The sequence below is a fragment of the Haliotis asinina genome, chromosome 1, assembly GCF_037392515.1.
Source record: "Haliotis asinina isolate JCU_RB_2024 chromosome 1, JCU_Hal_asi_v2, whole genome shotgun sequence".
Lineage (NCBI taxonomy): Eukaryota > Metazoa > Mollusca > Gastropoda > Lepetellida > Haliotidae > Haliotis > Haliotis asinina.
The window spans coordinates 88,913,944-88,936,554 of NC_090280.1; the positions used below are offsets into that span (position 1 = coordinate 88,913,944).

The window sequence follows — 22,611 nt, forward strand, 5'->3', positions numbered from 1 at the left end:
GCTCAAGACGGCGTGGTAGCCCAGCTGATTGGGCAGGCTTTGTCTCCATTGTCATTTTTTAACACAAGAATTTATTGTCATTTGAACATTTTTATAGTGAGTATGCTTTTACGTCGCTTTTATGGATATTGAAATATTGTTTATGTCTGCCAATAATTACCACAGCAAAATTCTTGAAATACATAATTTATTCATTTATGTACAAAGGACATGAAAGGGTACAGTGAATGTTAAAAGATCGGAAACGTCAGGCATTTAAAGCTTCAAATACACAGAATCCATAGGAAAGACAAATTCCAAACCTGGGGATGTGATTAATTATCATAATTAATTTTTGTACCTAAATATAATCACCAGGACATCGGGGTGCCAACATCTAGGCACCAGGATTACCACCTGATGTGTCCAAGCATCCATTTTGACAGTCTTATTCGTATACACAGACGGATAGATAGGTGGTTTCACCATCCCTGCTTCTAAGGGGCTAAATATTTGATCTGTTTTCATCATTTTGCTTCATCAAAACAACGCAGACTGGTGCTCATGCAGTTGACCACTTGAGTGTATGGTCCAGATTCGTTTATCTACAGACCGCTCACATGTAGCTGGAATAGTGCTGAGTGTGGTGTTAAACAACAAACCAAACCACAAAACAACAAAACAGTGCGAAATATTCAACATTGAAATAGTGGCGTGCAGGTGCCAGGGGCTCCTTTCGCGAAGCAACCTTTACTAAAGTTAACCTTAACTCACAATTTTTAACATTGCACTAAGGTTACCTTAGTGATTTACGGTCAACTTTTGTGTTTAGTGAAGGGAGCCCCAGGTAGACTCTCTTGGCATAGACTGTAGACTGCACATACCGCGGCATCCGGAACACTAAACAACAAGGCTGTGCATCGTTCATCCGGCATCCGGCATCCGGCATCCGACACCAAACACACGCTACAACAAGTTTACGAAGATTCACACATGCATTTAAGAAAAGCCCAAAACAATTATTCTCCATTCAATATTTTGAACAACACATTACTTTCGCCGGAATAGTTTGAATGTTCTTCCTGAAGTCTTGACTGCAGAAACCATATATGAATGGATCTGCCACATTGTTGATGTAAAATGACCTCATAGCCACACCGTACCAGTGGGACAGAGCATGCGCCGGAAACGCCGCCATGTTGAAACCCATGAAGTAGAAGACGAGAAACAGATGTGGGGTGTAGCTGAGGAAAAATACTACAGAAACTAGGAACATCATTAGGAATGTCTTCTGTGTCTTTCTTTCGTATCGTATTTTCTTATCGTTAGAAGGTCCATTAACACTATTAATATTAACTGTAACGGTTAGTTTCCGTGACTTTTCCTGGTCATCCCGCTGAGTGAGCCCATTCTGGTCAGTGCTGGCCAACGTGTTTGAAGTGTTCGGTGTTATAGCTCGATCCCCCAGAAGATCCCTGTCAAAGGATATTGGGTTTACTCGATTGGTTGCGGCAAAGGCTTTCCGTTTTGTCCATAGTCCCCACCCAGTGAGCATGTACAGACCAGCCAAGATGACGAGGCTTACCAGGAAGAGCGATCCTAACACGATGTAGAACGACAAGGGATAACTGGTATTCATGTATGCGTTTTGAACACCGCAGAAAATATGGATCCCGTCATCAAGTTCCAGTTCCGTGATTCCAAACATTATGACGACAGGGGAGGCAAGACTCAGTGCCACGCAGAAAGCAACAACACCAATAATCTTAGCAGATTTGACAGACATGTTGGGCGAATGGGGACGGCAAACGGCTTGGTAACGAATTGTTGCGATGGAAACTAGCAGTACAACGGAACCAATGGCGGTAAAGGCGATCATGAAACAAGATATCTTACATATGATCATGTTGGGTAGACGCTCAGGGTCATATACAGACGCCAGATCCAGTGGCATGTGGAATATGCACGCCAGAAGGTCAAAGGCACCAAGTACTGTGAGAAGGGTGTTGAAGGCTGACGATTCCTTCTTAAAGGCGTACAGGACAAGCGAATTGCCCAAAGTTCCAGTGATCATCGACAAGGAAATGAACCCAACGACAACATTGCTGACAGCAGGGATGGGGTCCTGAGATGTGGAATTCATTGTGAGATTCGTTGTGTTTTCAGGAATGGTCAATAACGGTTACCTATTCATTATGCCTTTTGTGGAAACTTCAGACTCGTCCGTTTGCTTTCATTCGTTCCTACTTTCTTCAATACGTTGCATTGTTCTAAGGTGAACATTTCACATCAGAACATGTCGCTCAATGTGATTAGCTGCTTCATGACTCTGTTCCATCCAGGCAGAAGATGATAGTGATGATGCTGAATAGTGGTCCCTTGTGAGTAGCAGGTTACCCGTGTTTATCTCCCCTTTGTAACCGGAAAACCCTGAAAAGAGATAATGGGCTCTTATTCACGCAATTTCACATAAGACAACTGTCTTATCCCCCACCGTATTATTGCTGAAAGGGCGGTATAAAACTAAACTCAGTCACCTATACCCTGTTTAACTCGCTTTCAGCTTTTGTGTCCCCTTCTTTCACTAATATTCGAGTGATGCAAATCTATGATAAATTTACGGAATTAGCCGATGACTCCTGTGATAGCTTAGTGGTTAAAGCGTTCGTTGGTCATGCCGAAGACCTGGGTTCGATTCCCCACATTTGTAAAGCCCATTTCTAGTGTCCCCTGCCGTAATATTGTTGGGATATTGTTATAAGCGGCGTCAAACCATACTCGCCCACTCTATACATTAATTAAGCAGAGCCCATGAACGCCATCGTCCATACAGTTTCCTTTGTGGCTGTTACGGCCCCAAAATTAAACTTATATACACATCCAGAGTCGTTATCCCAATCTCGATATATAGTATGAAACGATCTTGATTTATAGTTCCGCTAAATCCCCATGGCGCAATGAAAGTAATATATGTATTTACCATACACTCTCAGAAATTGCGACACGGACAATATTGTTTGCTAGGTATTACTTTGTCAGGTGGACACCGCAGTAGAACAATATATATCACATGACGCATCTCGTTGAATTAGTGAGTGAGTTTAGTTTTACGCATTATACAGACATATCAATCAATGGCAAACAGTTTTAGTATCCCAGCCATTGGAAAAGTAGAACATTTCAACATACAAATGAAATTCAATGATAACATAACAGAAATGTATCTGAGCGAGCCTGCAGCCGAAAGCTTACAACACTTCATCCATTCAAACTGCTATATTCCGGTATTCCCAATAGGATACTTATGTATTGTAGGTGAAACTACATTAAATCGGTGCAGGGAGACAATGACTGTCCAGTTTAACTAACAGTCAGTCGTGATGCTTCCTCCTGAGGTCGACAACCTACTGACACAGATATACGCCATCACGACCGGGATTCATTAGAACGTGGGGAGGTGCGTAGCTTAGTGGTTACAGCCTTCGCTTGTCAGGTTCGATTCCCAACATCAATACAATGTGTGGGGTTTATTTTTTGGTGTCCCAACCACCTTTCCCTGGAATAGTGCGTAAAACCATATTCATTCACTCACTCATTAGTAAATACAATTTGTAGCCTGATGTTAGACTGTCTCACGGCAACTCTACCATATTATTTTCCCTTTCATCTTCCCGCCGGAATACTGCGGTGCGACGTAAAACTAAACTCACTCACTCACTCCATCTAGTCTCTGTCATATAGCTGGAATGTTGCGGCGTAAAACAAAACTCAACCGCTCCATCTAGTCTAGGGCCGTGGGGTAGACTAATGGTAAAATCACGGTACCTCTACCCTATTATTTCTCCCTCCGTCCAGTCTGGGGCTGTGGGGTAGTCTGATAATAAAAACGTCCGTTCCTAACGCCCATTTCTGGTGTCCCTCGCCTGGATAGTGCTGGTATATTGCTTAAAGCGGCGTAAAACCACACTCACTCATTGCCTTTCACATTAGAGCTTTGCATGTTGTAACCAAGACCGAACTAGCTGACCAACCACACCCCTCATTCATTCAACCTTGTCTGTGATGCAGAAGACCGAAATGAATCTAGTTTAGATTCCTCTGAGTCTCCGAGTTCAGTGGGTCTACATATTGAATGCTTGTGTTGTTGCTTACTCCAAAAGTATATATTTTCAGTCACTTTGTGTTAGTTACAGATATTGCTCACTACTGAACATTAAATATTAAGTAGTATTCACAAGGAACTTAATTAAGTGCCCAAAATATAGGTTTCAGCCATCATGCATGTGAGTGACTTTAGTTTTACGACGGACTCAACAATATTCCAGCTATATGGGGCCGGTCTGTAAATAATCGAGTCTGGACCAGACAATCCAGTGATCAACAACATGAGCATTGATCTGCGCAATGGGGGACCGATGACATGTGTCAACCATGTAACCGAGTCTGACCACCCGATCTCATTAGTCGCCTCTTACTACAAGCATGGGTTACTGAAGGCCACTATTCTAACCCGGACCTTCACGCATCTCATGCGTGTGAAGCATTCTACCCATTCATGCCGTAGCAGTACTGTGAGTGAGTGAGTAGGTTGAGATACCAGTAATGAGCTCCAAACACCAATTCGTTGACTCGAACCCGTCTATTGTTCATCACTTGCTTCAGATTTAGCACTACAGATTTAGCAATACAGCACGCGCCATAGAAGAAACACATTAGTCATCAACTAATTTTCCAACATTACACAAAGAATGTTTTTGCCCCATTAAGAACACTTAAGGACAAAATAAAAGAGACACATGCCATCACTTGTGCAATGTGCAATACACACGACCCATGCATTGTATACGGAAGCTAAGGAAGCTACATCTCTGCAGTTCTAATATTGTGACGGTGGTCAAGAGTAATATGGTAATGTTTCCTAGAATAGTTAATGACGGTACATATGGGTTTTATACAATAATCAATATCCATCAATAACACCACTGTTAAAACTGGGCCGTGTGTTTGAGGAACCCTTGCAGGGAGTGATTAATGGTATAAATATTTTACAAGACAACAAACGCAAACCAACTGTAATTTATTCATCCAATTCAGTGTGGCAAAACTGTCTCATTTTCTAGTGCTGATGCTGGTTGAACTAAGCTATCTCGTCATTTTCAAGATTCTGGCATACATTTCTCAAGAAATTACATAAGTATCAATATTCGAGCACAATGTCAGTATCTGGTGTAAACGTCGCCAAAGGTGACAATATTCCTGACCCTCCACATCATTGAGTGTTTCAGACGTTGAATTTGACTTTGAGGTATTGCGTTCCATCTTAATGGAGGCCTTGTTCAAGTACATCAAGAATTTGCACTGGATGATCTCCCTGGCGCATGATCTGATAGATGATGATCTTGACATGTGAAGGGTCTACGTAGAGTTGATACCGCCTTTTGACGTAACAAATCACCAACGTAACTTGCACGATATGGCCTAGCTTTGTCGTCCATGAAAGATTGAAAGATAACCTTGTGTTTAGAGGATGACCTCCGAAATGTGGTTCAACAACTCGGCATAGGATGCCAATGATGTACCGTTGTCCGTTGAGACTTTGTCATCTCGTTTCCAGTCTTATTAGAACCACCCAACACCATCAGTGAACCCCCGTCAAACGGTACTTCCTCCAAGACATATTATTGTGCAGATGTAATGGTTGTGCAGTGCCAGGAACAAAACCAACGGGCTTTCGTCCGACCAGTCCATCCTTCTCCTGGACGTCAAATTCCCGTGCTTAATGTTTAGTCCTGCTGCTATGAGTTCTGAAGAAAACAACGGACATCGAGTAGGATGTCTATGACGTAAAATATTACTCCTGGACATCAAGCCCGATAATGTCCACGTCGTGCTGTTTTGTGCTCGGGGCAGAACAACGTCTGGTTCTCGTACATCCTTCCAAATTTCCGGCCATTCATCCTGTTTGGGACAACAATAGCGTACGACTAGAGCTGTCGCATTAGCTTAAGAATTTCACAGAACTATCACGTAAATGAGTATGATTCTAATCCACTGTTAGCAATGTGCCATCAATGTCACACATTGAACCCATGTGGAGAATCGAACCTGGGCCTTGCGAAAGCTTTAACCCCACCGCCCCGTACCCAGCTGTAAGGACTGCTGTATGAACCACGACATATTTGCTCAATGATGGGTACACCATAACCCAGAAATACGAGCCAAAACGTCCAACAAAAATCAGTCATCAACTAATTTTTTAACATAATGTAAAAACGTTTTGCCCATTAATAACACTTAAGAACAGAACATGTCTTCATTAATGCAATAGAACTAATAATTATTAAACGTACGTACGGTCCACACATTTTATATGGAAGCTATACAACTCATATAGCTAATGGCTACCATATATAACCTTCATTCAATAATCAGTGTCCATCAATTCCACCATTGTTAGACACTGGACCGGTCGTCTGTGCGTTTTGATGATCGCTTGCAGAGACAGATTATTGGTACGAATATTGGTATGAATATTTTACGAAACAACGAAAACTAAACCTACCCAAACCTAATCTGACCTTTTGCATTTGTTTTCTCATTCCGTTTGGTGTCATGTTTCATGAATATTCAGTATCTTTGTAATAGATACTGTCCCCTCGGATTATCGAGCTTTTCAAATGGCCCTAGATACTGTCCCCTCGGATTATCGAGCTTTTCAAATGGCCCTAGATACTGTCCCCTCGGATTATCGAGCTTTTCAAATGGCCCTAGATACTGTCCCCTCGGATTATCGAGCTTTTCAAATGGCCCTATACAGTGTGATAAATGAACTGTGTTGGTAGACTGGTTTCACTGTTTCAAGTGACTATCATATATACGCATTGCCTAGCGACCATATCAGTGTTATACACGATTCTCGGTTGTGTATTTGATATTTTAATGATAAGGAAATAATTTTCTCAACCCCCACATGCGGATCAATCGGTACACAAGCACTACATGTCAATACATTAAAGCACAGTTGTAACGAACTGAAAGGGACTCAATTTCATTACACACGTAATCCGAAACACAGATTTCGACTGAAATGTGTGTGTCCCTGCCCCCAGAAGAGCTGTATTGTAAATGGTGTTACGCGTGACTCACGCACTCAGTCACACAGTCACTCACTCATTCACTCACTCACTCACTCACTCACACACTCACTCACACACACACTCACTCACTCACTCACTCACTCACTCACACACACACTCACTCACTCACTCAATCACTCACACACTCACTCACTCACTCACACACTCACTCACTCACACACTCACTCACTCACTCACTCACTCACTCACACACTCACTCACTCACACACTCACTCACTCACTCACTCACTCACTCACACACTCACTCACTCACTCACTCACTCACTCACTCACTCACTCACTCACTCAGACACTGAAAATACGGAGTGTTCAAAGACACCTTCATGTTCTTGGGGGATCTGATGGTCGGGATTGTTGACTTGGTTCATGTATATCATCATATGATGTAGATCAAAGCACAGTCATGACGTCAGTCACAGGATAATCTTATCTAGAGCTGATTATATACAGAACACCAGCACACAGCTGGAATATTGCAAAAGTGGAGCGCTGTACTGTGAAGTACAGGAGCAAATACGAAATAAACAAACACAGAGAGAGAGAGAGCGAGAGAGAGAGGGGGGGAGAGAGAGAGAGGAGAGAGAGAGAGGGAGAGAGAGGGAGAGGGAGAGGGAGAGAGAGAGGGGGAGAAGAAGAAGCCTGTTATTGAATTCTTTTAAATCGAAAATTGTTGTAACACACACACACACCTACACCTACGTACACACACACACACACACCTACACCTACGTACACACACACACACACACACACACCTACACCTACGTACACACACACACACACACACACACACACACACACACACACACACACACACGAGCGCGCGCGCTTGATCATAACACATCTGTTTAAAGCAGAGCCCGATTTTTTTTATCATGAACATAATTAAGTTTACCACCACACCTGTTCTATTGTTATCAAGCCCTTGAGGGTCCTGTTACAACTGATCTTCAGCAAACCCAGCTTGTCGTGTGAGGCGACAAACGAGTTCAGGCGGTAATGCTCACTGGTTGACACATGATACCGTATTGCAGTTGCGTAGATCGATGCTCATATTGCTGATCACTGGATTGTTTGGTCCCGCTGATACATAGCTGGCATATTCCTGAGTGCGGCGTAAAACTAAACTCACTCACTGTATTTTTATTATGATAATCACAATCAACACTATCAAAGCCAAGAATAACCATCCCTTCACTTTACATTATTACTTTATTTCCGATTCAGGGTCTCGATTGTTATAACAGGTTCCATTGTATGAAAGTTCCCGGCTTGGCTTTGTCCTAACTGATCCACCGCTTTCAGGGATTAACCGTTATCTTGGCTATACAAGCACGGGGGTCGTGCCAAAGGCTGTCAAAGTAATTAGTGAAAGCTCCAACAAGGTTAATGAGTACCCTGAACTGTGTGCACCGCATCAAAAAGACCTCACTGTATATTAAAACTACTGTCGAAACCGGCACTCATCGGGACCGAAGAAATAATGTGATTTAAAGTCCGTTTGAATCCATTTGAGACCGATGAATTGCTCACTAACACAAAATCTAATAATTGCAACAAAACCAAATTTGCACAGCCACATGAAATCGACAGACCAACTCTGATGATGTGTCTCATAATTTGGGAAACCCGAATAAAAAACTTTCTTGTCACCTTTCGCTATTTTGTACGAGGGGGCCTCTTGCTGGTAGAACAGCCAGGTGGGCAAGGTGCAAATTGACTCGGCAAACCAGACTTTCGTGATTGCAGTACCTGAAACAATGAGATTATCACACGATGCTAAGTCAATTATTTGCAAAGTATTTAACTTTTTTAAACGGATTCAAACGGACTGTGGACAATGTACCAGATTGTAGAGACAATGATAAATGTACAAGTCACGGACGGGACTGAGATTTTATGCCAGTGTTGACAACTTGCCGGATTGGAGACATGCCGGTTATGACAGCTTCCACTAAACCAAGGCGTATGGGCATTAGGTACACTGAACCACCTACCTGTACGCCAGCACACACACAAATCACATATAAGTCATTAGATTGTCTGGTCGAATCTTAATTATTTACAGACTCCTGTCTTATATCTAGAATATTGTTCAGTGTGCCATTAGCCCCATGGAGTGACTGGTCACCAGACCAGAAACCTATCAAAGACATATCACAGGAGCTATAGATTGCTCGACACAATGCCCTTCCTGCAACGCAACAGGAACTTGTCAAAAGCAATACCACTCAATGCCCCATGGAGCATCAGATATCCGTGCCATGCTGTGATACAATCACGTTGATATTCTGACCAATTCTGACTGATTATTGTTTCAAACATGGAATGCGTGACATGCTTTCATTATGTTTACATTATTAAAGAACACATTCCATCTAATAGTAGTTTTATGTAATGGTGGATCGGTAGGGTAGCCCAATGGTTAAAGCGTCCACTCGTCACGCCGAAACCCCGGGTTTGATTCCCCATATGGATACACTGTGTGAAGCCCTGGTATCCCCAACCGTGATATTGCTGGAATATTGCTAAAAGTGGCTTAACACCCTACTCACTCATTTATATGATAATTCTGTGGAATTCTGAACCAAATGAAAAGATCCATATAGCTCCATCTGTGTGCTGTTGTTCTCCCAAACAGCATGCATGGTCGCTTTTCTTCAGGAAATCGGAGACAGAACGTGAGTGGCCTGTCTTCTTGCTAATGCGAAGTAACTTGGAATGTAATTGGTTGATTGCGGACTCTGAAGATGGTTAATGGGATGAAACGAGCTACACTGTGTTGTTCCGGCATCTGTTGTATCATTCATGATAGCTAATCATGTACTGTGGGGTGAGGTCACCACATCATCATCATCATCATCATCATCATCACCACATCATCATCATCACCACATCATCATCATCACCACATCATCATCATCATCATCATCATCATCATCATCATCATCATCTTCATCATCATCATCATCATCATCATCATCATCATCATCTTCATCATCACGGCATGTCACATCATTACGGTCAATATTATAGTCATAATAATGATCCTCTTCATTCACTTCACCTAGACATAGTCGACATCATGCCACGTGAATATTATTACAAGTCAATATCATAATAATAATTATCATCCTATTAGTTCATTTTACATTATAACTATCCGTTTTTCACCACCACCACCATCATCATCATCATTAACAACAACAAAAACAACCACAAACGTGTTGTGTAGGCGTCAAACAGACACTCTGAATATCTATGTATGTAATGTCACCATGCACAGAGGTACAGGTATACTTTATGAGAAAGAGTTGATGTTTGTGAACTCTTGCATCCGAGCGAAATGATGATGTGGTCACACGAACTGAGGATCCTGGCATGGCTAAGGCACTTAACTCTAAACAACCACAATAGGCCCCTAACCCCAAACTGAAGTTGAAATCAGATATTTAGCACTTTCATCGCTTTATATCATACCTGTTAGATGAGTTCATACAATGAAATGTCTTTACCAAAGTATTGAATCAAAGAAATTTTAAACATTTTGTGTTACTAAATGAACAAACTTTCACCACATCACCACAGCAAGTTGTAAGTCTCAGGCGTCGAGTACTTCAAGGCCAGTGGCCACATTCGTTGTATATACTGAGTCAAAAAAGAAACTTCCCAAAATGTAATTCTTAAAAATAATGAATAATATTTCTCTGATGATACATCTATGTATCCGAAATGGGATCCCTATCTTTCGACTAGAGAAAAACGTCAGCAAAACACCCTCAAACCCATCCTTTCGTCGTGCAAATGACGTTAGTACCAAATCAGGTTTTGCACGTGCAGTCGATCACGTGATCTTCGCATCGAAGTTTTCTTCGTTTGTACGTGTTTGCATTGGCCTCAAGAATTGAGAAAACTCTTTTAAACCACAGTTCTAATGGTACTTTAAATGCCACGAGTGTCAAATGTGCAACGTGAACATGCCGTTGGCATGTTGCAAGTGGAAAGATCAGTTATTGACGTCGCAAGAGCAATGGGATGCAGCCGTCGTACTGTGTATGACTAACGAGGTCGTCTTCAACAAACTGCCACCACTTCTGATTGCCCAAGGTCGGGTCGTCCACGTGTGACGTCACGAGCAGAAGACCGTCAAATCGTCCTACGTCACCTACGTGACAGTTTTCTCCCGGCTACACGAACCAGGGCTGAGATGTTTAGAGCTCGACTGTCCTCACAGACCATTCGAAATCGGTTGCGGGTTGCCAATCTCCATTCTCGACGTCCAATATTGACGCGGTTTCATCAACGTCAACTTTTGCTGTGGGCCCAACGACACCTCCGATGGACCCAGAGAGACTAGAATCGAGTCGTCTTTAGCGAAGAATCCAGGTTTACTCTCAGATTCGCTGACGGCAGGCATAGAGTCTGGAGACGACGTCGTGAACGGTATGCCCAGTGTTGTGTACAGGAAGTCGACAGATACGGGGGCGAAAGTTGCATGGTGCAGGGTGCTTTCTATGGGAACAACCGTTCCCGACTCCTGGTCATCCGTGGAAACCTCACAGCTGCTGCTTACCGCCACCAAGTGCTCACCATTGAACTCGTTCCTTTCATGGCGGCTCATGGCCAAGGTCTACTGTTCCAGCATGGTAATGCTCGACCACATACCGCGACGTTGACACGAAATTTCCTTCAGACGCTGGAATCAACGTCATGGACTGGCCATAGAGGTCCCCTGACCTTAATCCAATAGATCACGTTTGGGATGCACTTGGGAGAAGGCTTCGTGGTCTTAGGAACCAACCTCGGAATTTGCACGAACTTGTCGCTGCCTTACAGGAGCAATGGCGCAGAATCCCCAACCACGTGTTTACAATCATCAGGCAGACGGTGTTTGGCAGTGGTGAATGCGCGGGGCGGCCATACACTACACTGAACTGAGAAATTTCGAATTTTTATTCTTGGGACTTAACATTCAGTATACCCATGTTTTGGAACGGCGGTGTAGCCTAATGGAACTGACTGTGGCACTTTCAGTGTATCGAGTACATCACACAAATCTCAGCAATGAAATGATAACAATTTAACCGTCTTACCATTTTTTCTTCTGTTATAGTGCCCTGAAGAAAGAATGTGAAGTTTCTTGTTTGACTCACTATATATATTCCTAACTTTATATCGATCAGTGGGCGTGTTTCCGCAGTTGCAGTGCAATGTCATACTGTAACTCTCTGGAGAGTCTGCCTGCTGCAGGTGATGTATGTCGCCTTGGACATTGCGTAACAAAGGGAATGCTGGCCATTGTTATTGTTTGGTCGGCACACAAGTGAGTGAGTGATTGAGACCAAACTAACCGAAAACTTATATCGACCAGAGGACGTGTTATGCTGACAGGCTATGCCTGCTGCAGGTGATTTCAGTCGACGTGGTCACGTGCCATTGCGTAACAAACACTGGGCACTGTATCGATAAATAATCTATAATTTGTGTTTATTGTGTTTATTTGACCATGCTGAGGCTGTTCTATCTCTTAATTGTTTATGTACTCTAAACGTCTCCATAAGTGTTACGAGGGTTGATAACTCCAAATGTGGTCCAAAGCTGTATTAGTGATGGTTTGATCTTAAGACGCTGAAAATATGACCAAAGGCAATTTTTTTTTTTTTTTTATTTTTTGAAGAAGTAAGTACATTTTCGAAAAAGTAGTATGTAAGCTTTTTTTCTGAGCAGAGGATTAACATACATACATGACGTACATGTCACACCGAATCTTGACCACTCTAACGCTATACCTCTGTTAAGCTACTTTGTGCTTTTGTATAAGTCATGAAGAATTATTATCATTCCCGAAAATTTACGGCCTACTGAATTGGAAATAGTGCGAGGAGCGACTTCCTCTGTGCGACAACATGAAAAGATTTCTGGGTTAGAACTGGTTCCAAACAACCTATAATGGTCGTTATAGACTACGTAATGGATCAGGCCAACATGCCCGATGGCTTGGGTAATGGCACTTCATGGTAGCTTGACAACATAGGAAGCGCACCATTGTTGCTAACCGTAGCCACTAGGGAATAATTGTACGGAATTTGCGTCCAATTAACCCGCATTACATACAAGAAAGACTCCATTGATGTTCTCAGGTTCAAAGACACCACTGGATCTCCGGGCGCCTGTGAACGTAAACAAATAAACAAACACGAGATTAAATAAATAAATAAATAAATAAATAAATAAATAAATAAATGAATGAATGAATGAATGAATGAATGAATGAATGAATGAATGAATGAATGAATGAATAAATAAATAAATAAATAAATAAATAAATAAATAAATAAATAAATAAATAAATAAATAAATAAATGATCGATCGACAGACAGACAGGCAGATAGATAGACAGACAGACAAACAGATAGATAGATAGATAGATAGATAGATAGATAGATAGATAGATAGATAGATAGTCTGTCAGCGACACCGAGTGAAAAAGTTTACATTTGTTGTCAGTAATCACACTTAATCATCTCTCAGAGACGTCTAAGGGTGAGCGGGTAGCCCAGACATCAAAGACCCGGGTACGATTCCCGACATTAGTAGAATGCGTGAGGCCATTTCTGATGTCCTCTGTCTTGACTTTGCTGGAATATCGATAAATGCGGGAAAAGACTCAGAGACGTCTCAGCGCTGAGTTCAGTAAGTGTACCTTTTTTCACTTGGACATATTATCTTGTTGGTGAAAAAGACATATAACTTTCCACTGACATCTAGTTTATGAAACCCACGTGCTCCGACATCGGATATTGCGTTTGTAGTACAGTGTCTCGGGTAAAGTGCACCCGGGCCTCAAGCATCAGTGATTATTTCTGATATGGCATGTTACGCGTGCATATCCTGTATATTCTGGTTGGTGTTTTATATCAAAAACAGAAACTTTGAGCTCAGTAATAATATCCTGTGTTGACTTCTCATACCATACTGATGAGAAGAATCCTATTGTATCTATCCTCTTTGACTGGTAGAATTATTTAAAAGGACTTTCGCAACGAACATTATCGTTTTGCTATTGCTGAAATATTGATAAATGTGGCGTAAAACTAAACTCACTCACTCACTCTCGTTGTACCATCTAATAAAAATGTATGTGCAGGTTCAGTCAAGGGAAGGGCAATAATTCTCTTACTTGAAACTCAGTTTTACTTCCCGAGGTCTTGACAGTTTTAAAACAATGCGCCGCTCTTCTTAAAACCATCATTTCACTCGACTTATATAGATTCATGTCGCTTGAAACATTTTCTGGCTCTCAGACCAGTCTCTTTCAACCTGTTCCGTGCAATGTGGTCGGATATCCTCTGAAGGCACCCTGGCTGCTGTGCTCTCACCCGTGGCAGTACGATCACGCAGCTGTAGTACCCGGATGTACCGATATTGGGCTGCAGTGACAACTCGGACTCTGCCTGTACGGGGAGGGTCATTTGTTATACCTGTTTGGTTGCAACTATCTGCAAGCCATGATATCTTGCTCAGACAAACATTAAGATGAATTGCAACAGAAGATTGGTAATTTTCCAGCGTGCATTCTTTCAATGGCGATGCCCCGCGTCGTAGAGTCAAGACATGGCGTAATGATTTGACCTTTAAATTCCTTCAAAACGAATGCCAATTTCAGAAAGTAATCTGGATTTTAATTGCCCGAGAGCGTATGCTCTTTCCTGCATAATTTCAAGCGGAAGGTGATTGGTGATGTCTGTGTAATCCTTGTAAGAAATCTCAATCACATATATATAAACATCAACATTTTAAGATAAAATCGATTTTTTACTTGTGCAATTGTGTAAAATCATGTTATCAACGTTTATGCTACATATTTTGACGATTGTTTGAACACAATAAGTAATGAATAGATTTTTTAAACAACAAATCGCCTATGCGATAGTATATGTTACATCTAAGAGAGCAACCCATGCTTGTTGCAAGAGGCCACTAACGGGATCGGGTGGTCAGACTCGCTGTTTTGGTTGACATATGTCATCGTATCCCAGTTGCGTAGATGGATGCTAATGTTGTTGGTCACTGGTGTGTCTAGTCCAGACTCGATTACTTACAGAACGATTCTATGTAGCTGGTGGAATATTGCTGAGTGCAACGATAACAAACAGACAAATAGAACAAGCACTGTGTTATCAGTAGCACTAAGTAGTTAAATACTCTGCCCATTTTATACCTGGAAGCGTGACAAACATATTAAATACATAGAGACACTGCAATATAACGTTTTCCAAGTACGAAAATCCATAATATCAATATCCGAAGAGGCACGCAGTCGCATTATCTCTTTACTGTCAGTCGCATTATATCTTTACTGTCAGTCGCATTATATCTTTACTGTCAGTCGCATTATCTCTTTACTGTCAGTCGCATTATCTCTTTACTGTCAGTCGCATTATCTCTTTACTGTCAGTCACATTATCTCTTTACTGTCAGTCGCATTATCTCTTTACTACCAGTCGCATTATCTCTTTACTGTCAGTCACATTATCTCTTTACTGTCAGTCGCAATATCTCTTTCCTAACCGACTCAAACGTCTATAGTCACCACTAATGAGAATAACATCGTTTTATCTTCCTATAAGTCAATTTATGAATCATCAACAGTCGACAGGAAATGTCCATCAAGACCTCCCCCTTGTTTCATCAGTTCGTCACTATTTGAAGTGTCTATCATTTCAACATCATCCATTTTTATATCAAACAGAAGGAAACACATTTTCAGTGCAACAATGTCTTCAAATAGAAACGCACGTTTAACCCATACCTCAGACTTAGGGCCCTACTAGGTGTCAAAGCAGGTCGAGAGTCTGTGAGTAAAACTAATAACCCAAGTACCATTGATTAGAATCAGACATTTCTACTTCTAGCTTTTCTAACCTCGGTCCTCACGACGTGATGAAAAAGGATATTGTGTCCAGTATATAGGCCAAACATTTGTGCAGAAAACCAGGATTAAGCTAAATCGTAATGAGGTCTTGAGTGTTGGAGAGAGCAATGTATATTACAATTATGGAGAACAAAGAAAGAATATTTTCAGCATCAGAGCATTGACACAGCATCTAGCGTCAAGCTGCGAGCGAGTAGTTGGACAGATTTTTCAAAGGAGCGAGCATAATTTCTAAAGCTTAGCTTTCCGCACTTGATAACCGTTCTCCGTACTATTCATCTTGACTTTGAGCTACTAGAGAGCAACAGCTCCAGGTGATGGGTTAGAGTACGAAATCACTTCTGATGACAACGACAACGCAATCAAAGCAAGCAATAACACAGCTGTCAGGTATTCCATTGATGTTATCTCACGCGAGTATGATATGGTAGCAGTATCAGAAATTGATCCACTATCAATCAGTATAATGGGCTTTTAGCCTACTATACGTCAGTGTACTTCACCAAGAACAATACTGGCACACTGTACATCAAACTGAATGTGCTTGCTAGAATATTTAAGATTATTTTGGGCGGTGAGGTCATCTAATGGTTGAGGCGTTCGGTCGCCACGCTATTCCCAGGATTTCCCAAACAATCACCATGTGCGAAGCCGTGATGGCGCTAAAATAACGCTAAAAGCAGTGTAAAACTATACAAACTAACTCACTGGTGTTATTTTAATCGCTACAAGGAAGTTTGGAGACAAATTCCAAAAGATAGCGAGTCTTTTCTAAGCCTGATATATGGCAAGATGGAAGAGATCATCAAAGATGCACCTGAACAGCTTGATTGTGAAGGTATGGGTTATACGAGCAATGTGATGAAGTTAGAAACCTCTTTCCATAAACCGCTGTCCGAAAGTAAATTAGTCCAACTTATTCATAAAAAGAAAAAAATGTATTTAATACCTAGTAATTATGGTTAAAAAAACTTCTGTTTTCACTGACGACCATTTAGAGATTTGATGACACTAAATTATAAACATGACTACTGTTAGACTCGAAATCGTGAGCTGGAGGTTATTTCCATATGAAAAAAGATGAATTGATTACATTGCTCTGTTGAACTACGCAAAACCAGCGACCGTAAGAGAGCTAACAGCCCAGGTGACAAATCGACCGTAAGAGAGCTAACAGCCCAGGTGACAAATCGACCGTAAGAGAGCTAACAGCTCAGGTGACAAATCGACCGTAAGAGAGCTAACAGCCCAGGTGACAAATCGACCGTAAGAGAGCAAACAGCCCAGGTGACAAATCGACCGTAAGAGAGCTAACAGCCCAGGTGACAAATCGACCGTAAGAGAGCTAACAGCCCAGGTGACAAATCGTGATCGGGGAGGTTATTTTCGTATGTTTCAAGCTGTGTTAATTGCCTTACTGAATCATCGTCTGTCATACCTGCTGAGATCCTAAAGTACTAAATGTTTGGGTTGTCTAAATTTAAAAGTGAGTGCAGTGTACTATGAAGTATTTTGAGTAGAGACCATCTCAAAAATAATATTTTTAAAAATCTTTAAACCTAGCAAAGACACGAGGGCCTGTGACCTGCAAAACTGGCGTTTCACCTATACAGCGGAGATCTGTGTTCACAGAACATGAAGATCAATTCCAGCATTGATGCAAACAACGTTCAACCCATCATCTCACACAAAACAATAAAGAGTAAGATGATGTGAGAAGTATAAAGTACAAGTTAACAGTTAAAATAGCATGAATAAAAAGCACCACAGTTGACAGTGCCGAGTATATTAAACCAAATTTCAGGGGTAACCAAGAAGTGGTGAGTGAGTCAGATTCTATAAATGGTGCCACAATACGCTGACATATAATTCCAATACACAAAATATACTCTGTGGCAGCGGACTGACAAAGGTTCCGGATAGGTTAAGGAGAAAACTGATGCTATATATTGGACATAGCAAATGGTATGCTTTTGAAAAAGTGGATCTTAACATGCCATGTTGTAAGAAGAAATGCCCTACTTAGAGCTAAAAATGTCAAAGACTGCTTATGGTGGGCATTAAGACTTGTTTTGTTTACTGTGCATTCTAATACAAATACATGTTGCCGAAATGATGGACTTAACTTTGAAGGTATTGATGTAGTACACCAATTTCACAAATTACTAAGGTGCAAAAACAAAATAGTTTCGCTTATGTTTTCGGACATTTCAAAGGGCTGCTCCAGAAAACGTCCGGAGTCATTTTATTCCTGGTTTGAGAGGGGTGAACGAAGTCATTTTACACGAATAAAGCTTTTAAGCGGACTATCCTCCTGCAAAATATCTCTGCATGGTTACAGTAGGCAAGACTGTCATGAATCACACACGAAGACTGGCGAGGTGTTAAGCGAGGGATGTGAATGGAAATATATTTAAAATTTGATAATTGTTCCCAAAAGTTCCGCTAAAGAATTATTTAACACTAAACACAGTTTACAACACTAAACAAAGTTCAAGAGCAAAATGATTGTGGATATGGTTGCGTGGTTGTCCAGTATGATGGAAAAACAAACGCCCCGATGTTATACAAGGCGTGCTTGCAACAATCTCTAACACTTACAGACCTTACATGCATTTCTTATAACATGGAGAGACATGTACTCGTTGAATGACGTGAAGTTTAACGACAGCATGCAGTTTCAGCTCTTTCCTCTCCACACTTAGATGAATGGAAACAACCTAGAGACCTTTGCTGTGATAAGCCGATAAACTATTGAAGAACCTCGCCCTGTGCTTAGGAGTGTGTTTTCATTATGAATATATGATGACTGGTATAGATTTGATAAAACAAAATTAACCCCCATTGAATCATTCAATAGCAATTGAAATGAATAGAAATTGACTGATGACGATTACAAACATGCTGTCTATGCGTGGAATATATTAGGCCGTGAGAATGTAGGATATTCATGATCTGTACTTATCTGTAGATACTAGGAAAGACATGCTTAAACCATCGTACGTATCTGACATGGTACTACACCAGCCCCGGACTCTCTAGAATGCAGCGTTGAAGACCGGTGAAGCAATGTAGTACACGAAGACTGTCATATGCACTTGTATATCGTGAAAACATTAAGATGTGGTATATCCATGGCAACAAACAGGCATTTAAAGGGCAAAAATAATGATTCGAGTAAACGTTTGAAGCACATGCTATATCTCGACGCCTACAAAGTCAATGAATAGACTATGAGGCAACCTTTGCCAGAGGGTTGTGAAGAGAGCTACTTCAGAATGGCCAATCGAAATTTCCCGGAATAGAACAAGCGACACATACCAGAAGTCGATTTAAAACACCGACCCACTTTACACAAACACCAATTATAGTAATTCATTTGCTCAAACACGACTGACAGTCAATAGTTGATGTCTGAATAGAAACATAACTTGAAATACTAAATTAACAATGAAGAAAAAAAAATTGATGGACAAGAAAACAATACATGGTGCGTAATAGGAATCTCCAGTTATGCTTGTGATCGAGTACGAAAGTGAAGAAACTGTACACCGTTCTTCAGTGCGACCGGAATCACTGGATGGAGCCCTATACATATATAAGGCTGCTGAGTGAACATTACATTTTAGCAGCATTCCGCCATATTGACGGCCATCTTGAATATTCTGTAATAATCCTCTGTTATGACCTTTTTGTATTAATATTCTACGGTTTCCGGAATAATTCACCACTTTTATTCTGAGTTTGACCCAAAAATCAAAAGGTCTATTTTGTTTACTGTAACAGCCAAAAGAAATAAATCCATAGCTAGTTATGAAGCAACATATATATAAGGATACCCCATGATAATAATTCCATTTAAACTCGAATCAAAACCGTATTGCGTGTGTATTTTGCATGGGAACATATTTGGTTTGGGGTCACAATACACATGATACATATTTGGTAGCTGTTCATTTCTAAAAGTGGCCCGGTCCCGGGTTAGAATAGGCCTTCAGCAACCCATGCTTGCCATAAAAGGCGATTAAGCTTGTCGTAAGAGGCGACTAACGGGATCGGGTGGTCGGGCTCGCTGACTTGGTTGACGCATGTCATCGGTTCCCAATTGCGCAGATCGATGCTCATGTTGTTGATCACTGGATTGTCTGGTCCAGACTCGATTATTTACAGACCGCCGCCATATAGCTGGAATATTGCTGAGTGCGGCGTAAAACTAAACTCACTCACTCACTCACTCATTTCTAAAAGTTGTTTCACTGGTAAAGGTTGTAGTACGATTTCTTCTTGTCATCAGCGAATCCTGACAACGCCCTTCTGGTAATAAGGAGTAATGTAAAAAAGCATTCCGTCCAGTACAGTCGGTACTTTAGTTGGTGTTCGGAATTGTCACAATGCGACAAAGCTACAAGTCCTCCTTCAGAGACATTTCTTTAACACATACAATTCTCTGTTATGACCTTTATGTATTAACTGTGAGACTGCTTGGGGGCGATGGGGTAGCCTAGTGGTTAAAGTGTTTGCTCGACATGCTGAAGACACTGGTTCGATTCCCCACATGGGTACTATGTGTGAAATCTATGCCGTCCGCGATGATATTTCTAGAATATTGCTAAAATCCACGTATAATCATCCACTCACTCAGATTACATGTCATTTTTGGAGGGTTGTTTTGTCAGTTTAGAAACCTCTTTCTTCTTGGTGGTGTCAGAAGTTCTGCTTGGATTGGCAAAATCAAAACAAGGCAATTTGGCTATGAGGTTTAACTTAAGCTTCAAGTATATCAATGATCTGATATCGTTCAATAACCATAAAACAACCAGTTCCACTGATTTCACCGCCTGAACTTGAACTCATGCCACTCTTGCTCAGGAGTTGCTTTATAAAGGTAAAAACATCCAAGGAATCAGTAAAGCTTTCAAGCCGTTTTATATGGCGGAAACTTCCAAATATGGCGCATCAGTAACAATATGTCAAATGCATTTCCCAGTTTCACCTGTATCTACGTTCCCGAAATATTTCAGTTGAACAGTTAACTGGACTTTGCATGTATTTATGACGAGTGTCACTGGTAGGGCAAGATACGCTCACCTTCTTTGGGAACCACTATAGCCACTATTTCATAGTGATTCATCAGCACATGTTATGTCATAGTATAACAGACCGATGTATGGACGCGGAAATTGTTTTGTCGCATCTGTCTGTTGGTCATAGAAGAATTTCTCAAGAGCAAAACTTGAAAACAAGCTAGTAATAAACAAGAAGGGGATCCTAACATGACAAAGGGACGTAACTTCGAACAACCGTCGGACCATCCATACCAATCTAAAACTGAAGGCACTTACTTGACCCTCTCAGCGATACCGTATATATACATCAGACGGAATTATTCGAGTATATTGGTTTACCTCATATATCACTGAATAACTGATTTAAAAAAGAAACCATTTTGAGGAATTTAATCAACATACCTTCACTGAATCACTACAGCAACTTGTGAGTCTCAGAGTGCCGTGTAACCAAGTCAAGTGGTCACGTTCGTTATATATACTTAAATCCCCAACCTTATATCGACCGGAGGGCGTGTTTCAACGGTGGTTGTGTGCTGCCAGACTCCTTGGACAGTCTGCCTGCTGCAGGTGAATTGAGTCGCCATGGTCACGTAGCATTGCGTAACACTTGCTACTGCTTGATTCGCATTCTGGTTAGACAGTCAGACATCAGGACTGGTAACTTCAAAATGTCGGGTTTAAATGTGGACATGTATGAAGATATTTTTTGAATAGGTGAGTTGTCATGGCTGGCAAGTTTTACATCTATCCAGCCCTGTGGTCTGGCTGAAATGTTTGGGAGTTTCATACTCTTCCAAGAGGCGACGGTTCTCTTGTTAGTACCTGGCGCTTGACCGGAAGTAGAAGAAGGGATTAGGATATTTGTCGTTTACAGTTAAACTGTGCATATACAACCAAGATCCAACCAAGTATAACCAACTTAATGCACACACACACGCTTGCATGCACACGTCCCTGTATAAATGGACCAACCTAGTGCTCATGTCAGGTAGCTATTAGAGTTCATGCATCAACTAGTATTAACTGCTAAGCGTTTAGTTTACTAAACAAAGCTACACGGCACATTGTGATAGGAAGTAGAGTTTAGCCACCAGGGAATATTTGTCCGGAGTGTGCGCCAGATTATCCTACATCAAATACAATCAATTGATCTTCTAAACATCATTACATCAGATCTCCAGGTTTCCGGGAACATATAATTGAATGCAATACGGCTGTTTCACCGCCTGCCGTGTTTGTTGATGTGGCAGTTTGTGATTCATTTATTCATTATTTTTTTAAGTATCGAGATGAAATTGGAAAACGTTGTTTTGGTCATGGATCACAGGGAGTACAACCTGCAGATAACCGAGTCGATCAGACAATTTAGGGATTGATATCATGACCAGGCATCTACGCATTTGGAATACGAGGCCATGCATCACTCGTTTCCGCGAGCCTGACCACGTGGTCATGTTTGCTGCATGTTTG

General features: G+C 41.3%; 1 protein-coding gene across 1 annotated transcript; it reads right to left on the bottom strand.

Annotated features, from left to right (window-relative positions):
• Positions 1–1,009: 1,009 nt before the first annotated feature.
• On the bottom strand, positions 1,010–21,576 carry LOC137284022 (cholecystokinin receptor type A-like). Its single transcript, XM_067815684.1, has 2 exons — positions 21,541–21,576; positions 1,010–2,409 (listed from the first exon to the last, which is right to left on the bottom strand). Exon 2 carries the CDS (start codon positions 2,120–2,122, stop codon positions 1,010–1,012), a length of 1,113 nt encoding a protein of 370 aa, XP_067671785.1. The 5' UTR covers positions 2,123–2,409; positions 21,541–21,576.
• Between the last annotated feature and the right edge of the window lie 1,035 nt (positions 21,577–22,611).

What these genes read in the sequence shown, in the direction of transcription:
- LOC137284022 (XM_067815684.1), bottom strand. Translation starts at nt 2,122, where the DNA reads ATGAATTCCACATCTCAGGACCCCATCCCTGCTGTCAGCAATGTTGTC.